Consider the following 19,368-nt stretch of genomic DNA (forward strand, 5'->3'; position numbering starts at 1 on the left):
TAACAAACATGTTTGCTATTCTACATCAAACTTAGAGTTGGATTTGTTAAGTGTTACACCCCAGAGACAGGATACCGGGTTAGGTTGTCTGAAATTCTACATCTGCCTATAGAATGAATATTCTGATTGGACCAAGAGAGCATCTGACAGAAGAATGACCAAATGTGCCTTTTTCACACCAATAATTTAGCTTCTGATTTTGGGGATGGGATATTGATTTTGTTTTTGTTTTTGAGGTCAGCTTTGAATTGTGGCAGAGAAATCTGATTCTGATTTTTTGAATATGGAAACTCAGGCTCCATTGAGATGGATTCCTAAATATATTTCATAGGCCAAAATCATGTCATTGTTAGGATGATTGAAATTTGGGATGTGGATGCAGAGCTCCTTATTTCACTTCCATGGTGCAACAATCCAGTTTACGACACAAAGTACCCTCAACGCAATTCTTGATGCACAGAGATTTGTATGTAACACAATAGTTTTATTCCTTTCTTTCTAAAGATTGTAATACATAATATTAGGAATACTACAGAACGGAGTATAAAACCCATAACAAATAGCATAATATCTCTTAAATATGTAACAGAGCCAAGAATATTTTTCTAACCATGTATTGTAACAGAAGACCCTCTTTCTTTGGATTATTTCATTGCTTGATTTCCTGATTACCATCTACTCAGGTAAGATCCTAATGGATGAGTGAGTAACCAGTGAGTAAGAACTTCAGGGTTTGACCTGATGGACAGTGAGGAAAACCCAGTCCTTCTTACTAAAAAAAAAAAAAAAAAAGTTTATCCGTCCTGGGAGTGTTTCTGAGATTTATATGAATGATGTCTCAGCCTTTTGATGAAAAGGAGCCAAGAGAATAAGAGTTATTTATCTTCCATTGGACCAACTTTTGGTAGTGGTAAAGTATGCATGTTTTTGAGTTACACTCTTTTATCAGTCAGAATAGAAAGGGTTAGCAACATCGGAAGCTGCCTTATCCGGGAGTCCGGCCATTGGTCCATCTAGCCCAGTGTTGTCAACACTGACTGGCAGCAGTGGCTCTCCAGGGTTTTCCCTATGCTAACTGAAGATTCTGGGGAATCCTCTGCATGCAAAGCATGTGTCTGATCACATGGGAGTTGCAGTCCAACACATCTGGAGGACATCAGGTTGGAGAAGGGTGCTTTAAGCAGTGTGGCACAGAGTAAAGAAACAAAATGTTCAATGTAATGTCTTTCCTATACAAGAAGCATGTACATTTTCCCTTCTAACACAGTGGCTTGGACATATATTTCTCTTGCGCATGGGAAGGAGGGGAAAGGGGGGGGACTGTGAATCCTGAGTTTATGGGCACCAAGCACCCCCAAGAAACCCATAGAATTAAAGCTTTGGTGCAGAGTTTTCAGTCACAGGCCCTACAAGTCAATGTTTTTTTTCATAACTGTGTCATTTAAAATTCATAATAAGCGGGTGTGTCTCTCTCTGTGTGTATAACATAGCACTTAGTTGCAACTCAAATCACCAACATATTGTCTGTCAGACAAAGTCAAATATAGAGGATACATTCAGGTAGTGCCTTCCCATGCTTTCAGTGTCAGGCTGGCGGGTTAAACAGAAAGTGGAGGAGGCAAGCAAAATGCGCATTTTGGGGGGAAAAGAACCTTTTTGAGGGGTGGGCTGATAGCATGACTACTGCAATGTCCACAGTCAGGGCCCAATTCAGCCAAAGCAAAGTACTTTTAAGGGCCACCTGTTACATATTTTAGGTGTACACCTATGATTGTTAAGGGCACACCCTAAAAATGTGAAGTGTGAATGTGACAAGCATGTGCTTGCATACAAAGATGTTCACTGCCCTGGGAAATGTAATTTGGACCCTGGCACTTGAGATGCTGCCAGAAGAGCATTCCAGCAGGTGTTTGGAATGGAGGCACCCCCCCCCCTTCTCACCATCGCTGCCAACTCTGCTGTCAGGTTAGGAAGGTGGGAAGGAAGCGATGGGGCAGGCTCCGAGGACTTGTAGGGGGGTGGGCTTTTTGGAGGGCTTGTAACTGTTCACTCCCAGGGGCAGGCTCAGAACTGGGCTCAGAACAAACTGAGCTATTTTCCCATTTTGGGGGATACTAGCCAAGTTTGCAGAGTTTAATTCTGAATCAAGGTGGGCCGGAGTTCATCCATCACCAAACAAAACTTATATCCAATGTGATCCTGGACCCCCCCTTCCTGGTTCAGAGAGTGGGCATGATCATCCTCAAGTGAAGCACCTTGAAGTCTGATTTTAATGACAGAATCAAGCACACGTTTAATGGCCTCAGTGCAGGCATTGGAAGGCTGGGGATGAGAGTTACCTTGCAAATGATCCCACAGGCCCTATCCTGTGGCATGGTGGTGGTGGTGTGGTCTATGATGCTTGCTGAAACGCATTCCATGCAGCATTCCCAGTCACAAACTGATGCATTCATGTTGGAATGGGGTGGGGGGATGGCCTTATCCCAGTAACAAGATATTACAGTGTGAGTGTTTAGAAAATGTGATATTCCTTTAACAGAGGCACTATGTACAGGAGAGTTATCTGGATCCTCCTCCCACCAATTAATAACAATTGTAAACTTATTCTGTGGGCGGGAAAAACATGGTCCATAGTGGCCCACAAAATACTTCTGACACAACTGAGCTTCGATGCTGTCCTGGCAAAATATCCCCAGCCCTTGCTTTGATACTCAGCTCATCTGCCCACGTCAGCGTCCACGAATGTCCATCCACTCTTCTCTTGCAGCCAGCCCACATAGTTGGAGACCTTGGTGTAGACCCCGTAGACTTGCTTGCTCCCACACTCCTCTGGTCCGCCCCATGAGACGAGTCCTTGAGCCACCCACCTCCGGCTGTTAAGGTCTTGGATGACAAATGCGCCGCCACTGTCTCCAAGGCAGGTGTCCTTCCCACCTTCATAGTATCCGGCACAGAACATATTCTCAGTCACACTGTAGTTACCGGATCGGGACTCGTAGCTCATCTTACACTCAGCATGGAACACCACCGGTAACTTGACGTATTGCAGAATGTCAGATAGGGTCTGCATGCCTGAGCTGATGACCTCATCCACCGTGATGTTGGGATTGGAAATGCCCCAGCCCGCCACCAGGCCCAGTGTGTTGGGCTGAGGTCCTTCCAATTCATGTGCATACTGCGGTAGGCAGACTGGCATGACGTAGGGTCCCATGGCCACCTTCTCCTTCAGCTTAACCAGAGCAATGTCATGGTTGTAGTTCTGGATGTCAAAGGCCTCATGGAGGACAATCTTCTCCACTCTCCGGTTGACAGCGTCCATCTTGTTTTTCACATTGTGAAGGCCTAGGTAGACGGTGACATGTTCTTTGGAGACCGGGATAATGGTGTTGTCCCGGCGCTGGGAGCGAAGGACGTGGGCGGCTGTCAGCACCCATGACTCGGAGAGCAGGGCTCCGCTGCCGAACCACCGGTCATTCGGCACTCGGGACGTGTCTTCCACCACAATTAGCACTTGCCAGGGGAAAAAGCCGGGCTCTGCATTTCGCCCACCAATGATACGCTTGATTAGTGTGGGCAGAGGACGGATTGGCTGCCCACAAACTGGAAAGAGAAAATAACACAGAAGATGGTTAGTCTACCATGGCCAGCTCCAAGAAGTAGCTGAACTGTGACTCTCTAGGAGATTATGCCAGAGTTTCCCCCGGTTATTTTGGCAACAGGGGACAGAAAAACCCTCATCTTGCTTTCAACTCCGCTCGTACTTCCTATGGTTTGTTCAACACAGCTACTCTCTGTGAACTTGCATCGGATTGTTTTTAATTCTAGCGATGGATGAAACTGAAATGTGTGATTTCAAACAATTAACTGTTCAAATTGACGTGTAGAATTTGACACTTGTGAATGCTTGAACTTTGAACTTTGATTTTTTTTTTTACATTCAAAGTTTTTGAATTTAGGACGCTGGTACTCCACCTCACCCACCCCTAATTTTAATGACAGTAAATGTATATGCATGCAACCAAAGTTCAGTGGCAAAATACTGGGACTCCATACAAAATATCTGATTAAAATCTGATTTCTGGGAAATAATTATTTTTCAAATGGTGTCAGTCTCAAGAAAACACAATGTTTCACCAGCAGTGTCCTTGGGGCTTGCAATGCGTGTGTGCGTGTGCGTGGGCATGCACGCGTGCCTGCCTCTCCTTGACTTTATCTTTCTTCCTTCTGCTTAAAGTCCTTGTCAAATTCACTTGTGAATAGCTAAAACTTTTCCAGTCCACCCAGAGCCACATTTTTCAGTCCTTGAGGCCAATCCAGATGGTTGGCAGCCATCACAGTTCTAGTCACTGCAAGGTGGCAGGTGTTGTTCCGTGTTTGATTTGCACTGTACAAGCATCAGATGTAAGCCTTGAGCTGAGCTAGGCAGGACAGCTGCCACTGAGAGTAGATGATACTGAGCTAAATGGATTAATAATGTAAATGTGATAATAATAATAATGGTTTGACCAAGCACGAGGCAGGTTCCTATGAGACTGCAAACTTGACATGGGTCTTAAGACTGGGATCAACAAAATGTTTGTCCAGAGTTTCCCTAATGTTCATTTTCATCACCTTGAAGGAAACGGGAGCATCTGTGGCATAATCTACCAGCAATGATGCACTCACACCATATGGTGCTGCCCATCATTGCACTCTCAGAGATCCAGAATACCTTTGTGGGGTGGGAAAGGAAGTGGCTGAGCTCCCCACTAACATGCACAGGGAGGTGAGGCAGCTGTGGCGGTCCTGTCGCTAGCCAGGACAACCTGCCCATTCTTCGGAGATGGCCTAGGCTGGCAATGAAACAGAACACAGACAAGTCGTATTGCTGTCGCTAGCACATCTGTGGGATGTGGATCGATTCTTTAGGAGCTTTGACCCATTCCAGGGTATCACTGGGAGCCAGTGCGATCAATGGAGTGACCAGCTTTAGCCAGGATGTAAGGAATATGGCCACCATCATGCCAACAAGTGCCAAAACATCAATTTACACACAGCCTTAATACCTGGGCTTCAGGGTGTAGTGGATCCAGGTCACACACATTCATTCATTCATTTATAACATTATCATTAGGATCTCAAGACAGCGTGCATCTCAGGGCGGCATTTGGGGCACCCATGTTTGTTCATCAAACATGGCTGCTCAGAGCATCTTGTTATGTAAATTAATGCAAACTACAGTGTGAATTTTCTCAAGCGAAAGCAAACATGGAGGGAAAAGATGACTCAACAAGCTACATCAATTCACCGGGAAAAATAATAATCAGCAAATTCCAATCCCATAGCAGTTCCAATACTTAGCAGAATCCTGAGTGTGTAAAGGGTTTGGGCTGTAGCTTTGTCTGTTACAATTGCTTGCTCATTAAAGTGTGAATGTGTTCAGTTAAATCAGGATGAGGGGCTGCAGGATGGAAATACTATACCTGTGAAATATCTGCTTGCTATATAAAGCACAGAAGCTGCCCCCACCATTATCCTAGATGAAAATATATTCAAACAGATTCATGAAAATAAAACCAAACCACCCCAAAGTGCACAGTGTGATATCTGCATGTCCCAGAGTAGAACAGGCTCAGAGCAGAATGCTCACCTACCCACAAATGGAACCCATGACCTAGGGAGGCGGTGAGCTCTCCCACACAGGGGGCATTCAAGACGAGGCTGGACAGCCATCTGTGAGGGATGCTTTGACTGGATTCCTGCATTGAGCAGGGGGTTGGACTTATAGGCCCCTTCCAACCCTATTGTTCTATGCTTCAAAGTCCATAGCATCCTCCATCCCCTTCTAATAACCAGTCACACTAGGATATCACCTGGCAGTCTTCCTGCTTTCATATAAATTACACTGGAATTAACTGAATGGCAACGAAGAGCACTGAAATGCATTATGGGATTATTTGTTTAACTGCCAGTAAGCAAAACTAATGCTTGGCTGAAATGAACACTTCTTAAAGGACTGGCAAGGGAAGAACAAGCTTGAAGAGAGGAGGACTAAAATGTCTAAGAAGTATGGGAAGAGGGTTGGAACACTGTCCAGATATGCTTTGCACTTGAGGCGGCCATGGTGTATCAGTGTCCATGATGTTCATGCAAAGATCATAATTTCCTGCCAGGCGTGTATGTCACTGCTGTGTGAAAGCTGGATAGCTATGATGTCCTGTAATGTCCACCTCTTGAACATTATGTACCCCTGCCCTGAATTTTGACATGGTCTCCTTCCCCACAAGGGTTGGGCGAACTTTATTCATTTATTTATTTACTGCATTTATATCCCGCCTTTTTTCCTCTTGCAAGGAACTCAAGGCGGCTTACATAATCCTCCTCCTCTCCATTTTATCCTCACAACAACAACCCTGTGAGGTGGGCTGGGCTGAGAGTCTGCGACTGGCCCAAAGTCACCCAGGGAGCTTCCATGGCCGAGTGGGGACTAGAACCCGGATCTCCCAGCTCCCAGTCCAACACTCTTGCCACTACACCACACTGGCTCACTTTAAGATTCATAATATGTGCTTATTATTCCAAACCTCTCCCGGCCATGTTGCTCTCAGCTTAAACAGATGGAATGCTTGCTTTTTAAAGAAAGAGGGGGCAGAAGTATGAGAAACCAATGTCGAGGGTAGGCATGGTCGGGCATATGCCGAGGGCCCACACCGCAGCAGGGGCCGACTGGCGAGAGCCCCCTGGACTCACTCCTCCTCTTCACCACTACAACCTGCAGACCTGCAACCTGGGGGGTCTTACGGCAGGTGGCGAGAAGCAGGAGCAGTAGATGCCACTGCCGACTGCTCACTGGCTCTCTGGCTGTCAATTAAGCAAGTGGGAGCAATGATGAGAAAGAGGAGGAGGAGCAGAAGCAGCTGGCGAGAAGGGAGGAGCAAAAGCACATGTGGTCCTCAGAACCCTGGGGAGCTCCGCCCCTTTCCCCGCTGCTCAACTGCTCTGCCATCAGCTGCATAGCAGGGAACTGTTCACAGAGATGGTGTTCTTTGTTGGGGTCGGGGAAGGGGGGGCTTTAACGTCACCCCTCCTCCAGTGATACCGATGCAGCCACAATCACTGCTTCTGTGCTGCTAACAGCAGCGAGGAAACAGCAATAATCACTGGGATCTCAGCAGGGGGAGAGATTTTAATCCCGCCCACAGGCAATCCCGATGCAGCCAAGTGATGTCTGTGTTTGTGGCTTTGGCCTGCCCACGGCCGGTGGCACGTGCCTCTTGAGTGCTTTGCCACCTGGGAACATGGCCCTTGGTCCCTTGGTCCCGAAAGGTTTCCCCACCCCTGGTCTAAATAATGCAGCCCAATCTTATGGACATGTACCCAGAAGTAAGTCCCAGTTTGTCCAGCAGGACTGACTTCGGAGTCAGTATGCCTAGGAGTGCGGCATAAATCATGAAAAAAGACAACAAAGACAACAAAAGGCCCCTTAAAGACTAACACAGTGATTCTGGCGTAAGCTTTCGTGGACACTCTCCATTTCCTCCACGAAAGCTTCCGCCAGAATAAATGTGTTCATTTTGAACAGGCTGCCAGACCCTTGGTTGTTTTCGCTGCCACAGACCAAGAGCCCCCCCCCCCCCCCGGAAATGGTTACCATGAAAAAAAAAGCATGACGCCCCACCAAGATGTTTGCTCGATGCTCGGGCTGTGACGAAGTAAGGGATCTGCCCCAGAAAGGGCTGCAGGAAGAGATCTTTCCCAGTGGCAGGCAGGCAGCTGGCTTGAATAAAACCGGGAGAAGAGAGGAGCACAGCAAATTCTTTGCTCTTGGCCAGCCCATCCCGACCTCTGGGAAACTTTCTCCAGGAACTGCCAGCTCGCCTGGATTCCATCAGTACCAGAAGCAGACACAAATGGAAAGTGTGTGTTTAAAAGACAGCCAGCGCTTAACAGGAAAGAGAAACTTGGGCACAGCCTGTCCTGTTACATTCTGCAAGGCAGCTTGATCTGTTCCGCCGCGTGTCCCCCCTGCCCGCCCCGAGCTGCACAAGGCAAGAGTTCCCACACTCTGCTAGTTGGGATCTTCCTCATCCAAGCATTTGGAGAGCCTCCTCCTCCTCTCCATGGCTTGCTAGGTGCAGCTCTTGAGACCCAAGTCTAGGCCCATGCAGCCCCTCACTCTCACCCCCCACCCCATGAAGCCGAGGGTGACTGCCCCAGCTGCCCAAATGCCGATCTCCCAGCAAAACCAACACATGGATTTTAAAGTGCAAAGGGGGAAGATGCACTTTAAAATCCAGCTGTGTGTCTCCAAGTGGCTGTTTTATGGAGATCTTTTGGAGGTGGCAGCAGCAGCCCTGACAACCTGCTGCTGCCCGTTTTGCAAATGGCACTGACATGACTTTCCTTCAATGCCATTTTCAAATGAGTAGGAAGACACCTGGTCCTAGGTAGCTGGGGTGGACCACGTGGCAGGGTGCTGCACCAGGCAAGCAAGATGGTGGCAGTGGCGGACGGTGGTGGCTGGGGAAACACCACAGCGGCCAGGGCGGTGTGCCCCCCAGAGGGCACCTCTGTCCCCTCCTACCTGCTCAGCCTCTTTCTCTGGCAACTGCGAGGGAGCACCTTCAAGCTGGTGGTGAGAATGCTAATTCTTTGCAGGCTTCCTGAGACGGTTGCCCTGGGCTGGTGCCATTTTGCACGCACAAGCCCTCATCCTGGGAAACCTTTGCACAGTGCCTTCAGTCTGGTGCCATCGGTGCCACCCCAGGAAGTGTGAGAGATGAAGGGGTAAGGGGTTAGGACAGTTGAGACAAAACTGTAACCTAGATTTGCCACTTGGCAGTCTCGGGATAACGCTGGCCTTCCACTTGGTTCAGAGTGGCCTTTGGTGAGACCCCCTTCCTTCCTTCCTTCCTTCCTTCCCTCCCTCCGTCTTGCTTGCTTGCTTGCTTGCTAGAGTAGCACTTGACTGCCACTGAGTTTTGCCTCAAGTAAAATTTCAAGTCAGTCTGGATGTTCCCTCTTGGGCAGAAACTTATGGGGAATTTTGAAGGAAGCAAAATAAGACCAGATAAATTTCTCAATTGTGTGTGTGTGTGTGTGTGTGTGTGTGTGTGCATACTCACAATTTCCCAATTTCTCCTCCTGGCCATCCTCAACCCACACCTCACCCTCCCAGCTATGTTTTGCAGTTTTGTGCTTTCACTTGGTGCACATTGCTTGCTACAGTTTGATTCTTGCTGAAGAAGGAGAAAGGAGTATGAGAGACACAGAGAAGGGGGACGGCAAAGAGGTGGAGAAGGGAAAAGAGAAGAACAAACAGGAAAGAAAAGAAATGTGATGCAGTAGTTCATTGGCTTATGTGGTGTGGAATGTTCCAGTTGTGGTTTCAAAGACCTGTGCCAATAACGTTTTATTCCGCAATAGGCTGAGATAAATACAAAAAAATAAATAAATCATGTACAGAACGCACTACTTTGCTTCTGACACTTAGGCGTGACTCTAGAGCAGGCATCTTGTGGACAACTTATGGCCCTCCAGCTGTTTTGGCCTACAACTCCCATAATCCCCCACAGTTGGCTAGGCTGGTTAGAGCTGATGGGAGTTGTAAGTCAAAATACCTGGAGGGCCACAGGTTGCCCACCTCTGCTCTGGAGGATAGGTGCAAGGCGATGGCAAGCTGGCCTCACACACCTTCTATGGAAATGTCAAATCACAGCCCCCTTCTGGACAGAAGCTAAGGTAAAAATCAATATGGTCCTAGATAAATCACTTATTAATAAAATATGTGCACACCTTGGCAGGCCAAACAGGCAATAGCTGGGGCTTGATAGACTGAGTGGGCAACTTCAGAAGTTCCAGGGGCCAATCCCTCCCCCCCCATCCATGCACCTTGCTGCTGAAATTGACAGCAGCAAAAAAGCCACATTTTCATTAGAAAACACAGCATGTGGGCAGTGCGTTCCTTGTTTTAATTCATAATCGCATTCCCAGAAGCCCCGGATGCCTTTTTAAAAGAGTGAAAATGCAACTTTTTTTTTTGCTGCTGCACTGCTGAAATTTGGTGGCAATTTGGTGGTGGTGACTTGAGGGGCTGTAAAAAAGGCTGGGAGGACTGCGCAAAGCCCATGGCCCGCATGCTTCACACCCCTGTGATAGACTGACAAGGGGCATGGTTTGCCAGAGCTACATTGACGAACAAATGCATAATCTTGCAAAACTGGAAATCCAAAACCATCCTGCGCATTGAGACTTGCATCCAAGACCTCCTAGCACTGGCAGCCATGAAAAGATATTCAAGAGTAAATTACAGAAAGAGGGGAAATTTAAATGATTTGCATCGCTTCCTTGATCTCTCTGTGGAACAAAAGACCTGGCCCCAGAGCAGTTTTAAACACATAGAAGCTCCGCAGCCCATATGGGCCATGGCCATGATGAAGCCTGAAGACAAAAAGGGGCACCTTTTGTGCCTTCTGTTTTGATTTTCACACACGCTCTGTACAGAAGTCGAACGACTGCACCGCCCTTAAAATGCGGGGCTGGAACTAAAAGAGAACAGCTTATGTGGAGATTGTGTCAGGGCAATCTAGGTACCTGGTTGACAAGATGGCAGACGCCTCCCCAACTCTGTGCTTCTCCAGAGCCCCTTAGCATCACAGGTGTAGGTACCTGGAAAAGACCACAGATATTAGCGATGAACATGAGTTGGGCCACCAGGTGGTGCTGCAGTAATGTCTTGTTGGCAGCTCTTTCTTTCCTTTATGCCTTGGCTTGTTCTATTCTTAATTACAATGACATTATCCATCAGGGTGCATTGTGCTTTACAGAGTTTTGCAAGAGACAAAACAAAACCCCTCTCTGCGCAAGGAGCTTGCAGTCTAAGGTCAACAGTGACAAAGACAGCAGAGGGGAGAGATAGACAAAGCAAGGGCTGAATGTACTTAAAGCATGCTTATAGTTTGGAATGGGTTCACCCACTTACCTGGAATAAGTTTCATTGAACTCAGTGGGACCTGCTTCTGAATTACATGTGTAGGGCTGTACACGAAGGGGAACGGGTGTGCTGAACCTCTTTCAGCCTGAAGGGCAGATTCAATTTTGGAGAAGCTGTAGGGGTTCACATTCTCGTAGGGGGCAGGTCCGAAGGCAAAAGGGGCAGGGCCAAAATACCGGCAGCTTTTAGCTTAAAAAACTAAAAAAAACTCTGACTGCCAGTAACTAAATTTTAGGGGAGGCATTTTTCGACCTTTTAGAAGGGGGAAAAAACTGCACAACAGCTGGGAAACCACCGAATAATCAGCAGCTGGGGGAAAGGGGGCATGGTCATTTGGCAAACCCCAGCAGACTAGATTGGGCTGGCTGGCCTGAGGTTTGACACCCCAATCTAAAGCCCCCCCACCATGTGTGTGTCTTTAAGATCATCAAGTCCAAACTGCACCACTGTTGGTCTGACTCAGCAAAGCACTTCTTATGCTTTTATTAGTCATGATAGTTAGAAATGGAGCTTCCATATTTAAAGGTACAATACCTCTGAATACCAGAAACTGGGGGCACATAATAAAGACCATAATCTCCTATTGCTTGTGGGTTTCCCTGTGTCATCTGGCTGTTTAACCATGCTGGAAACAGAATGCTGGTCTAGATACACCTTCTTAGTCTGACCTAGCAAAGCAGTTCTTCTGTTCCTCATTAAAGCTGCCATTCCCCCATCCCTCAGTTGCTACAGGTCCAACAGCCCACCCAACATGCTGGCTGTATCCTCAAGGCAACCGGTCTTACCTGTGATGTTGGGGACCATCTGGTAGTATGGATACTGGCAGAAATACTGGATCCCTGACTGGTACGTGGTCAGGTTGTCTGGCGTGGAGAAGGTTATGGCACCATGGTCCAGTGTGGGTGGCACCTTGCAGTCTGCAACTGGAAAGTCAAGCAGATTTGGGGGATCAGAAATATCACAAAGCAACACTGAGAATGAGTTTGCAGTCTCCCCCTCGTGGCTCTCCAGAGGTTCCCAGTCTTTTATTCCCCCCCCCCCCAGCCCTTCTCCTCCTGGACAGACCGGTGGTCCTGTAATGCCTGCTAGCCAAGGATTGGAAACACAACTACTCTGACCAAAAATGCCCCTTGTCCACTTCTGCCAGGATGACTCAGGCTGAAACTAACAACTTGAAAGCTTGCGTTGGGCCAAACTACATTTCCCCCTGTCCTTCTGTGGTGTTTTTTCCTGACTGGCATTAATGAAAAGCAGCTGCAGATGGTTTGGGGATGAATGGAAGACTGGACTGTATTGGGGGAGAGGGGGAAGAGGGGTTGCTTAACCCTTTCTCTCCTGGCCATGTGTCATCTCAAATCCCCCCTGGAGAAAAATCCCCCCCCCCGGAGGAAAGATGGACCTGAGTGGCCCAAGATATGGGAAGTGATAAAGTGAAAATGCATCCACAAAAAAGAGGACAAAAGGGTCCACAAATCTGCATAAAATAGGTGCATGCTAATATATATATATATGTGTATATATATATATATATATATATATATGCAATTATTTAGAAATAATTGAGATAATTTAAATGGAAATACACTGCATCTCACTATGGCATGCATGCTCAGTCTGTTGCCCAGGTCTAGCTACTGATGGACAACTTCCACCCCTCCTTAGGTTCTTGACCTTGAAACTGGACTGGACTTCCCTTCATACAGACTTGGACAGGAGAGAGGACAGAGCCATCAAATAAAGGACTGCCCTCTGTCAAACAGGACAGATGGCCACCCTAGGCCTGGAAGAGCCCAAGCTTTGCATGGCAAAGGTCCCAGGTTCAATCCCTGGGATCTCCAGGTAGGGCTAGGAAAGAATCCTGGCAGGTGATAGAAAATACCTCTGTCTGCCCATACCTGGGAAACAGTCTTGGCCAGTCATCTAGTAGATGGAGCAAAGGTGCTGTGTTTGGGCAGCCAGTAATAATTTCACTGATGTCAGTTGGTAGCACAATCCTAAACAGTGGTTTGATGCTTGCTTCTGAGGCTTTGTGTCAAACAGGCCTGATTCTGCTCTAAACCCCCCACTAGGAAGGCCAAATGCTCTGCTTTGAACGAAGTGAGCAAATTAAGACTGCATCATTCCTTCGAATTGAATGCGGCAGGTTAATTTATTCACATCGAATTTATTTGGTTCAGTTTATCTGCTTGATCCTAGTTACACAAGAGTCTCTGGTGTGTGTGTGTTTTGCAGAAACAAATCATGGTTACTCCCTTTTGGTTGCACAATATTTTCGTTTTGTTTTGCAGAACCTAAAATTGTTGTTGTAAATGCTTTGGGACTCAGGTACCCGAAGAAATGTCTGCTCCCATACCAACCTCCCTCCACTTTAAGATCATAACAAGGGAATTTCTCTCCCCCCTCCCTCCCCCCCATAGCTTCCAGGCCAGGGGGTGGGGCTTGGGAGTGGGGGGGGCAGAGCCACAGAGGGAGGCCAAGCCTTTGCGAGTAGGATGGGGAAACTCCACAGGCTGGATTAGGTGGGGGGAGAGGAATTTTTTGGGCTGTTGTGTCACAGCTATAGAACATTCTTGACAGGGAGAGTCATCTGGCTCCAGTGTTACCATCTTTTAGGCACCAGACAAAACCGTTTTCATTCTCCCAGGATTTTTAATTACGCTACGTCTGTAACCATTACCTGCTGCTTTTGCTTCCATGTTTTATGTTTTTATTGGGGTTGTATTTTTAAAAATTGTATTATTGTGAACCACGGTGGAATCAGCTTTTGATGAAGGGTGTTATATACACGTCGCAAATTCATACATACATATATACATGCAAATTTGGTGGCTTTTGCATTATGTTCTGGGAAGCTCCGAGGTTCTCAGAAGATTATCAGGGCTCCTCCTTGAGACGATTAATAATGGTAGAGAAGCTTCCCTGAAATACAGCTTGCCCACCACAATTGGTCTTCTCTGATATGTAACCACCTAAGTACAGATTGTACTAAGGCTGAGACTTCAGGAATATTTTCAGCATTTTTTTAAAGTTGTTTTTCAATGTGTTTTCTGCCATGCCTGCAAAAACATTGATCTATTTATTTACATTTATTTATTTATTTATTCATTTCATTTCATTTCATTTCATTTCTATACCGCCCAATAGCCGAAGCTCTCTGGGCGGTTCACAAAAATTAAAACCAAACAACACACAATAAAACAATTTAAAATATATAGAACATTAAAACCACAATATAACAATACAACCACAATAAAACCTTGCAGCAGTGCAGGAGTTTAAAATACAGATTTAAAACAGCAACGATAAAAATTTAGAAGGCTAAAATGCTAAAATGCCTGGGAAAATAAAAAGGTCTTCACCTGGTGCCGAAAGGAATACAATGTAGGTGCCAGGCGAACCTCACTAGGGAGCTCATTCCAGAGCCGGGGTGCCACAGCAGAAAAAGCCCTCCTCCTAGTAGCCACCTGCCTCACTTCCTTTGGCAGGGGCTCACGGAGAAGGGCCACGGACGATGATCTTAAGGTCTGGGCAGGCACATATGGGAGGAGGCGATCCTTCAGGTAACCTGGCCCCAAGCCATTAAGGGCTTTGAATGTTAACACCAGCACTTTGAATCGGGCCCGGAAATGGACTGGCAGCCAGTGCAGCTGGAAAAGTACTGGTGTAATATGAGCTCGCAGGCCAGTTAACAATCTTGCTGCCCTATTTTGGACCAGCTGAAGTTTCCGGACCGTTTTCCAAGGCAGCCCCACGTATAATGCCTTGCAGTAATCCAGACGAGAAGTTATCAGAGCATGGGTCACTGTAGCTAGGCTATCTCTATCCAGATAAGGGCGTAGTTGGTATACCAGCCTAAGCTGATAAAAAGTGCTCCGTGCCACGGAGAAGACAAGGATGAAACTTTTGAAAAGCAAATAGCCAATGTTTTAAGGAGTATGATGTAGTAGTAATGGGGGACTTCAATTTTCCCGCTATTTGCTGGGAGACATATTCTGCAAAACATGGCCCCTCCAAGAAATTCCTCACTTGTGTGGCGGATAACTTCCTCCTACAGAAAGTAGAGGAAGGAACTAGAGGATCGGTTCTAGTTGACTCGATCCTAAAGTAGCAGTTAAAGGAACTCTGGAGGAAATGACTATGTTGTACTTGAGTTCTTGGTTCTAAGGGAAGCAAAAGCCGAGGGCAGTCAAACGCGTACCCTGGATTTTAGGAAAGCTGATTTTCATAAACTCAGAACAATGATCAGTAAGGTCCCATGGCAAGCGACTCTAATGAGAAAAGGAGTCCAAGGTGGGTGGGAGCTTTTAAAAAAGGAAATTCTCAAGGCACAATCACAAGCAATTCCAACAAGAAGAAAAGGTGGAAGACAACAGAAGAAGCCAATGTGGCTTCACAAAAAGCTTAGGGATGACCTGAAAAGAAAAAAGGACACATATAGGAAGTGGAAAGAAGGCCAAGTAACAAAGGAAGAGTACAGGCAGGTAGCACAGAATTGCAGGGATGGCATCAGGAAGGCTAAAGCTGAGAATGAGCTGAGGTTAGTGAGGGATGCTAAAAACAACAAAAAGGCTTTCTTCAGCAATGTGCATAGTAAAAGGCAGAGGAAAGAAATGGTTGTTCAGCTGTTAAATAAGGATGGCAAAATGATAACAGATGACAAAGAAAAGGCAGAGGTGCTCAATTCCTACTTTGGCTCAGTCTTCTCCCAAAAGAGGGTCTATAACCCCCCTGGCAAAGGCGAAGTACAGGCTGAAGGGGCAGGATTGCAGCTTGAGATTGAAAGGCATATGGTCAAGGAACGCCTCATTACTTTGAATGAGTTCAAATCTCCAGGGCCAGATGAACTGCATCCTAGAGTAATAAAGGAACTGGCAGAAGAACTCTCAGAACCACTGTCTATTCTCTTTGAGCAATCATGGAGGACGGGGGAAGTGTCAGATGACTGGAGGAGGGCTAATATTGTCCCTATCTTCAAAAAGGGTAAAAAGGAGGAACCTGGGTGGGAACTACAGAGCAGTCAGTCTGACATCAATCCCTGGGAAAATTCTGGACCAGATGATAAAACGATCCATCTGTAAGCACCTTGAAAACAATGCAGTGATTACTCGAAGCCAACATGGATTTGTCAAGAACAAATCCTGCCAGACGAATCTGATCTCATATTTTGATCAAGTAACCTCCCTTGTGGTCTATGGGAATGCTGTAGACATCATATACTTCGACTTCAGCAAAGCTTTTGACAAAGTGCCCCATGGTCTCCTGATGAGCAAACTAGCTCAAAGTGGGCTAGATGAAACAACGATCCGGTGGATCCACAGTTGGCTACAGAATCGGACTCAAAGACTGCTTATCAATGGGACCTTCTCAAACTGGGGAGAGGTAATGAGTGGGGTACCGCAGGGCTCAGTCCTGGGCCCAGTGCTCTTTAGCATTTGTATGAATGACTTGGAGGAGGAGGTGCAGGGAATGCTGATCAAATTTGCAGATGACACAAAATTGGGAGGGATAGCTAATACTTTGGAAGACAGAAACAAAATTCAAAGTGATCTGGATAGACTGGAGCGCTGGGCAGAAAACAAAAGAATGACATTTAATAAGGATAAATGCCAAGTTCTGCACCTAGGAAAAAGAAGCCAAATGCAGAGTTACAAGATGGGGGATACGTGGCTCAACAACGTGACAAGCGAGAAGGATCTTGGAATTGTTGTTGATCACAAGCTGAATATGAGCCAACAATGTGATGTGGCTGCAAAAAAGGCAAATGCTCTTTTGGGCTGCAGTAATTGAAGCATCCCCTTCATGGATCACTGCCTTGTTGTGGCGAAGGGCCTTGCGTAACTCAGTGAAGCCATAAGCTATGCTGTGAAGGGCCACCCAAGACGGACAGGTCATGGCGGAGAGTTCTGACAAAATGTGGTCCACTGGAGAAGGAAATGGCAACCCACTCCAGTATTCTTGCCAAGAAAACCCCATGGAACGTATCACAAGGCTAAAAGAGATGACGCCGGAAGATGAGCCCCTCAGGTCGGAAGGTGTCCAATATGCTACTGGGGAAGAGCAGAGGGTATTTCCAAGTAGCGCCAGAAAGAGTGAAGCGGCTGGGCCAAACCCGAAAGGACACTCAGCTGTGGAAGTGTCTGGTGGTGAAAAGAAAATCCGATGCTGTAAAGAACAATATTGTTTAGGAACCTGGAATGTCACATCAATGAATCAAGGTAAGCTGGAGGTGGTCAAACATGAGATGGCAAGATTGAACATCGACATCTTGGGAATCAGCGAACTAAAATGGACAGGCATGGGCGAATTTAATTCAGGTGACCATCATATCTACTATTGTGGGCAAGAATCCCTTAGAAGAAATGGAGTAGCACTCATAGTCAACAAAAGGGTGGGAAAAGCAGTACTGGGGTACAATCTTAAAAATGATAGAATGATCTCAGTACGAATCCAAGGCAAACCATTCACCATCACAGTAATTCAAGTCTATGCCCCAACCACTGAGGCCGAAGAAGCTGAGGTTGATCGGTTCTATGAAGACCTACAACACCTTCTAGAACTAACACCAAAAAAAGATGTCCTCTTCATCATAGGGGATTGGAATGCTAAAGTAGGAAGTCAAGAAATCACCGGGATAACAGGCAGGCATGGCCTTGGTGTACAAAATGAAGCAGGACAAAAGCTAATAGAGTTTTGCCAAGAGAACATGCTGATCATAGCAAACACTCTTTTCCAACAGCACAAGAGGCGACTCTACACATGGACATCACCAGATGGTCAATATCAAAATCAGATTGATTATGTCCTTTGCAACCAAAGATGGAGAAGCTCCATACAGTCAGTAAAAACAAGACCTGGAGCTGACTGTGGCTCAGATCATGAGCTGCTTCTTGCAAAATTTCGGCTTAAATTGAAGAATGTCGGGAAAACCACTAAACCGTTCAGGTATGACCTAAATCATACCCCTGATGAATATACAGTGGAGGTGAGGAATAGATTTCAGGGATTAGACCTGATAGACAGAGTGCTTGAGGAACTATGGACGGAGGTCCGTAACATTGTTCAGGAGGCAGCAACGAAATCCGTCCCAAAGAAAAAGAAATGCAAGAAAGCAAAGTGGCTGTCTGATGAGGCTTTACAAGTAGCTCACGAAAGAAGGGAAGCGAAAAGCAAGGGAGAAAGGGGAAGATATACCCAACTGAATGCAGAGTTCCAGAGAATAGCAAGGAGAGACAAGAAGGCCTTCTTAAATGAACAATGCAAAGAAATCGAGGAAAACAACAGAATGGGAAAGACTAGAGATCTCTTCAAGAAAATTGGAGATCTCAAGGGAACGTTTTGTGCAAAGACGGGCATGATAAAGGACAAAGAAGGCAGGGACCTAACAGAAGCAGATGAGATTAAGAAGAGGTGGAAAGAAAACACAGAAGAACTATACAGGAACGGTCTTAATGTCCCTGATAGCCATGATAGTGCGGTCACTGAACTTGAGCCGGACATCCTCGAGAGTGAAGTCAACTGGGCCTTAGGAAGCATTAGTAACAACAAAGCTAGCGGAGATGACAGTATTCCAGCTGAGCTATTTAAAATCCTAAAAGATGATGCTGTTAAAGTGCTGCATTCAATATGCCAACAAATCTGGAACACTCAACAGTGGCCACAAGACTGGAAAAGGTCAGTTTACATTCCAATTCCAAAGAAGGGCAACGCCAAAGAGTGTTCAAACTACCGCACAATTGCGCTCATTTCACATGCCAGCAAGGTGATGCTCAAAATCCTACAAGCTAGGCTTCAGCAGTATGTGAACCGAGAACTACCGGAAGTACAAGCTGGGTTTCGAAGAGGCAGAGGAACTAGAGATCAAATCGCCAACATTCGCTGCATCATGGAGAAAGCAAGAGAATTCCAGAAAAACGTCTATTTCTGCGTCATTGACTACGCTAAAGCCTTTGATTGTGTGGATCACAACAAACTGTGGCAAATTGTTAAAGTGATGGGAGTACCAGACCACCTTACCTGTCTCCTGAGAAACCTGTACGAGGGTCAAGAAGCAACAGTAAGAACCAGACATGGAACAACCGAGTGGTTCAAAATTGGGAAAGGAGTACGACAAGGCTGCATATTGTCACCCTGCTTATTTAACTTATATGCAGAGTACATCATGAGAAATGCCGGGTTGGATGAATCACAGGTCGGAATTAAGATTGCTGGGAGAATTATCAACAACCTCCGATATGCAGACGATACCACCCTAATGGCAGAAAGCGAAGAGGATCTAAAGAGCCTCTTGTTGAGGGTGAAAGAGGAGAGTGCAAAAGCTGGTTTGAAACTCAACATTAAAAAAACGAAGATCATGGCATCTGGCCCCATCACTTCCTGGCATATAGAAGGGGAAGAAA

The 19,368-nt window shown here is 46.4% G+C and overlaps 1 protein-coding gene across 1 annotated transcript in view; it reads right to left on the minus strand.

The window, feature by feature from the left end:
• Nucleotides 1-457: 457 nt before the first annotated feature.
• Nucleotides 458-19,368, minus strand: part of MASP1 (MBL associated serine protease 1) — a 110,971-nt gene continuing 92,060 nt past the window's right edge. The window contains exons 9-11 of the mRNA XM_084847790.1: nt 11,758-11,895; nt 10,573-10,647; nt 458-3,600 (exon numbers count right to left, since the gene is read on the minus strand). Of these exons, the coding sequence (XP_084703916.1) occupies nt 2,717-3,600; nt 10,573-10,647; nt 11,758-11,895 (1,097 nt within the window). The 3' untranslated portion in view covers nt 458-2,716. The remainder of the gene's footprint in view (nt 3,601-10,572; nt 10,648-11,757; nt 11,896-19,368) is intronic.

The sequence above is a fragment of the Heloderma suspectum genome, chromosome 3, assembly GCF_057233095.1.
Source record: "Heloderma suspectum isolate Gila_16-S chromosome 3, 16-S_ref, whole genome shotgun sequence".
NCBI classification, from domain to species: domain Eukaryota; kingdom Metazoa; phylum Chordata; class Lepidosauria; order Squamata; family Helodermatidae; genus Heloderma; species Heloderma suspectum.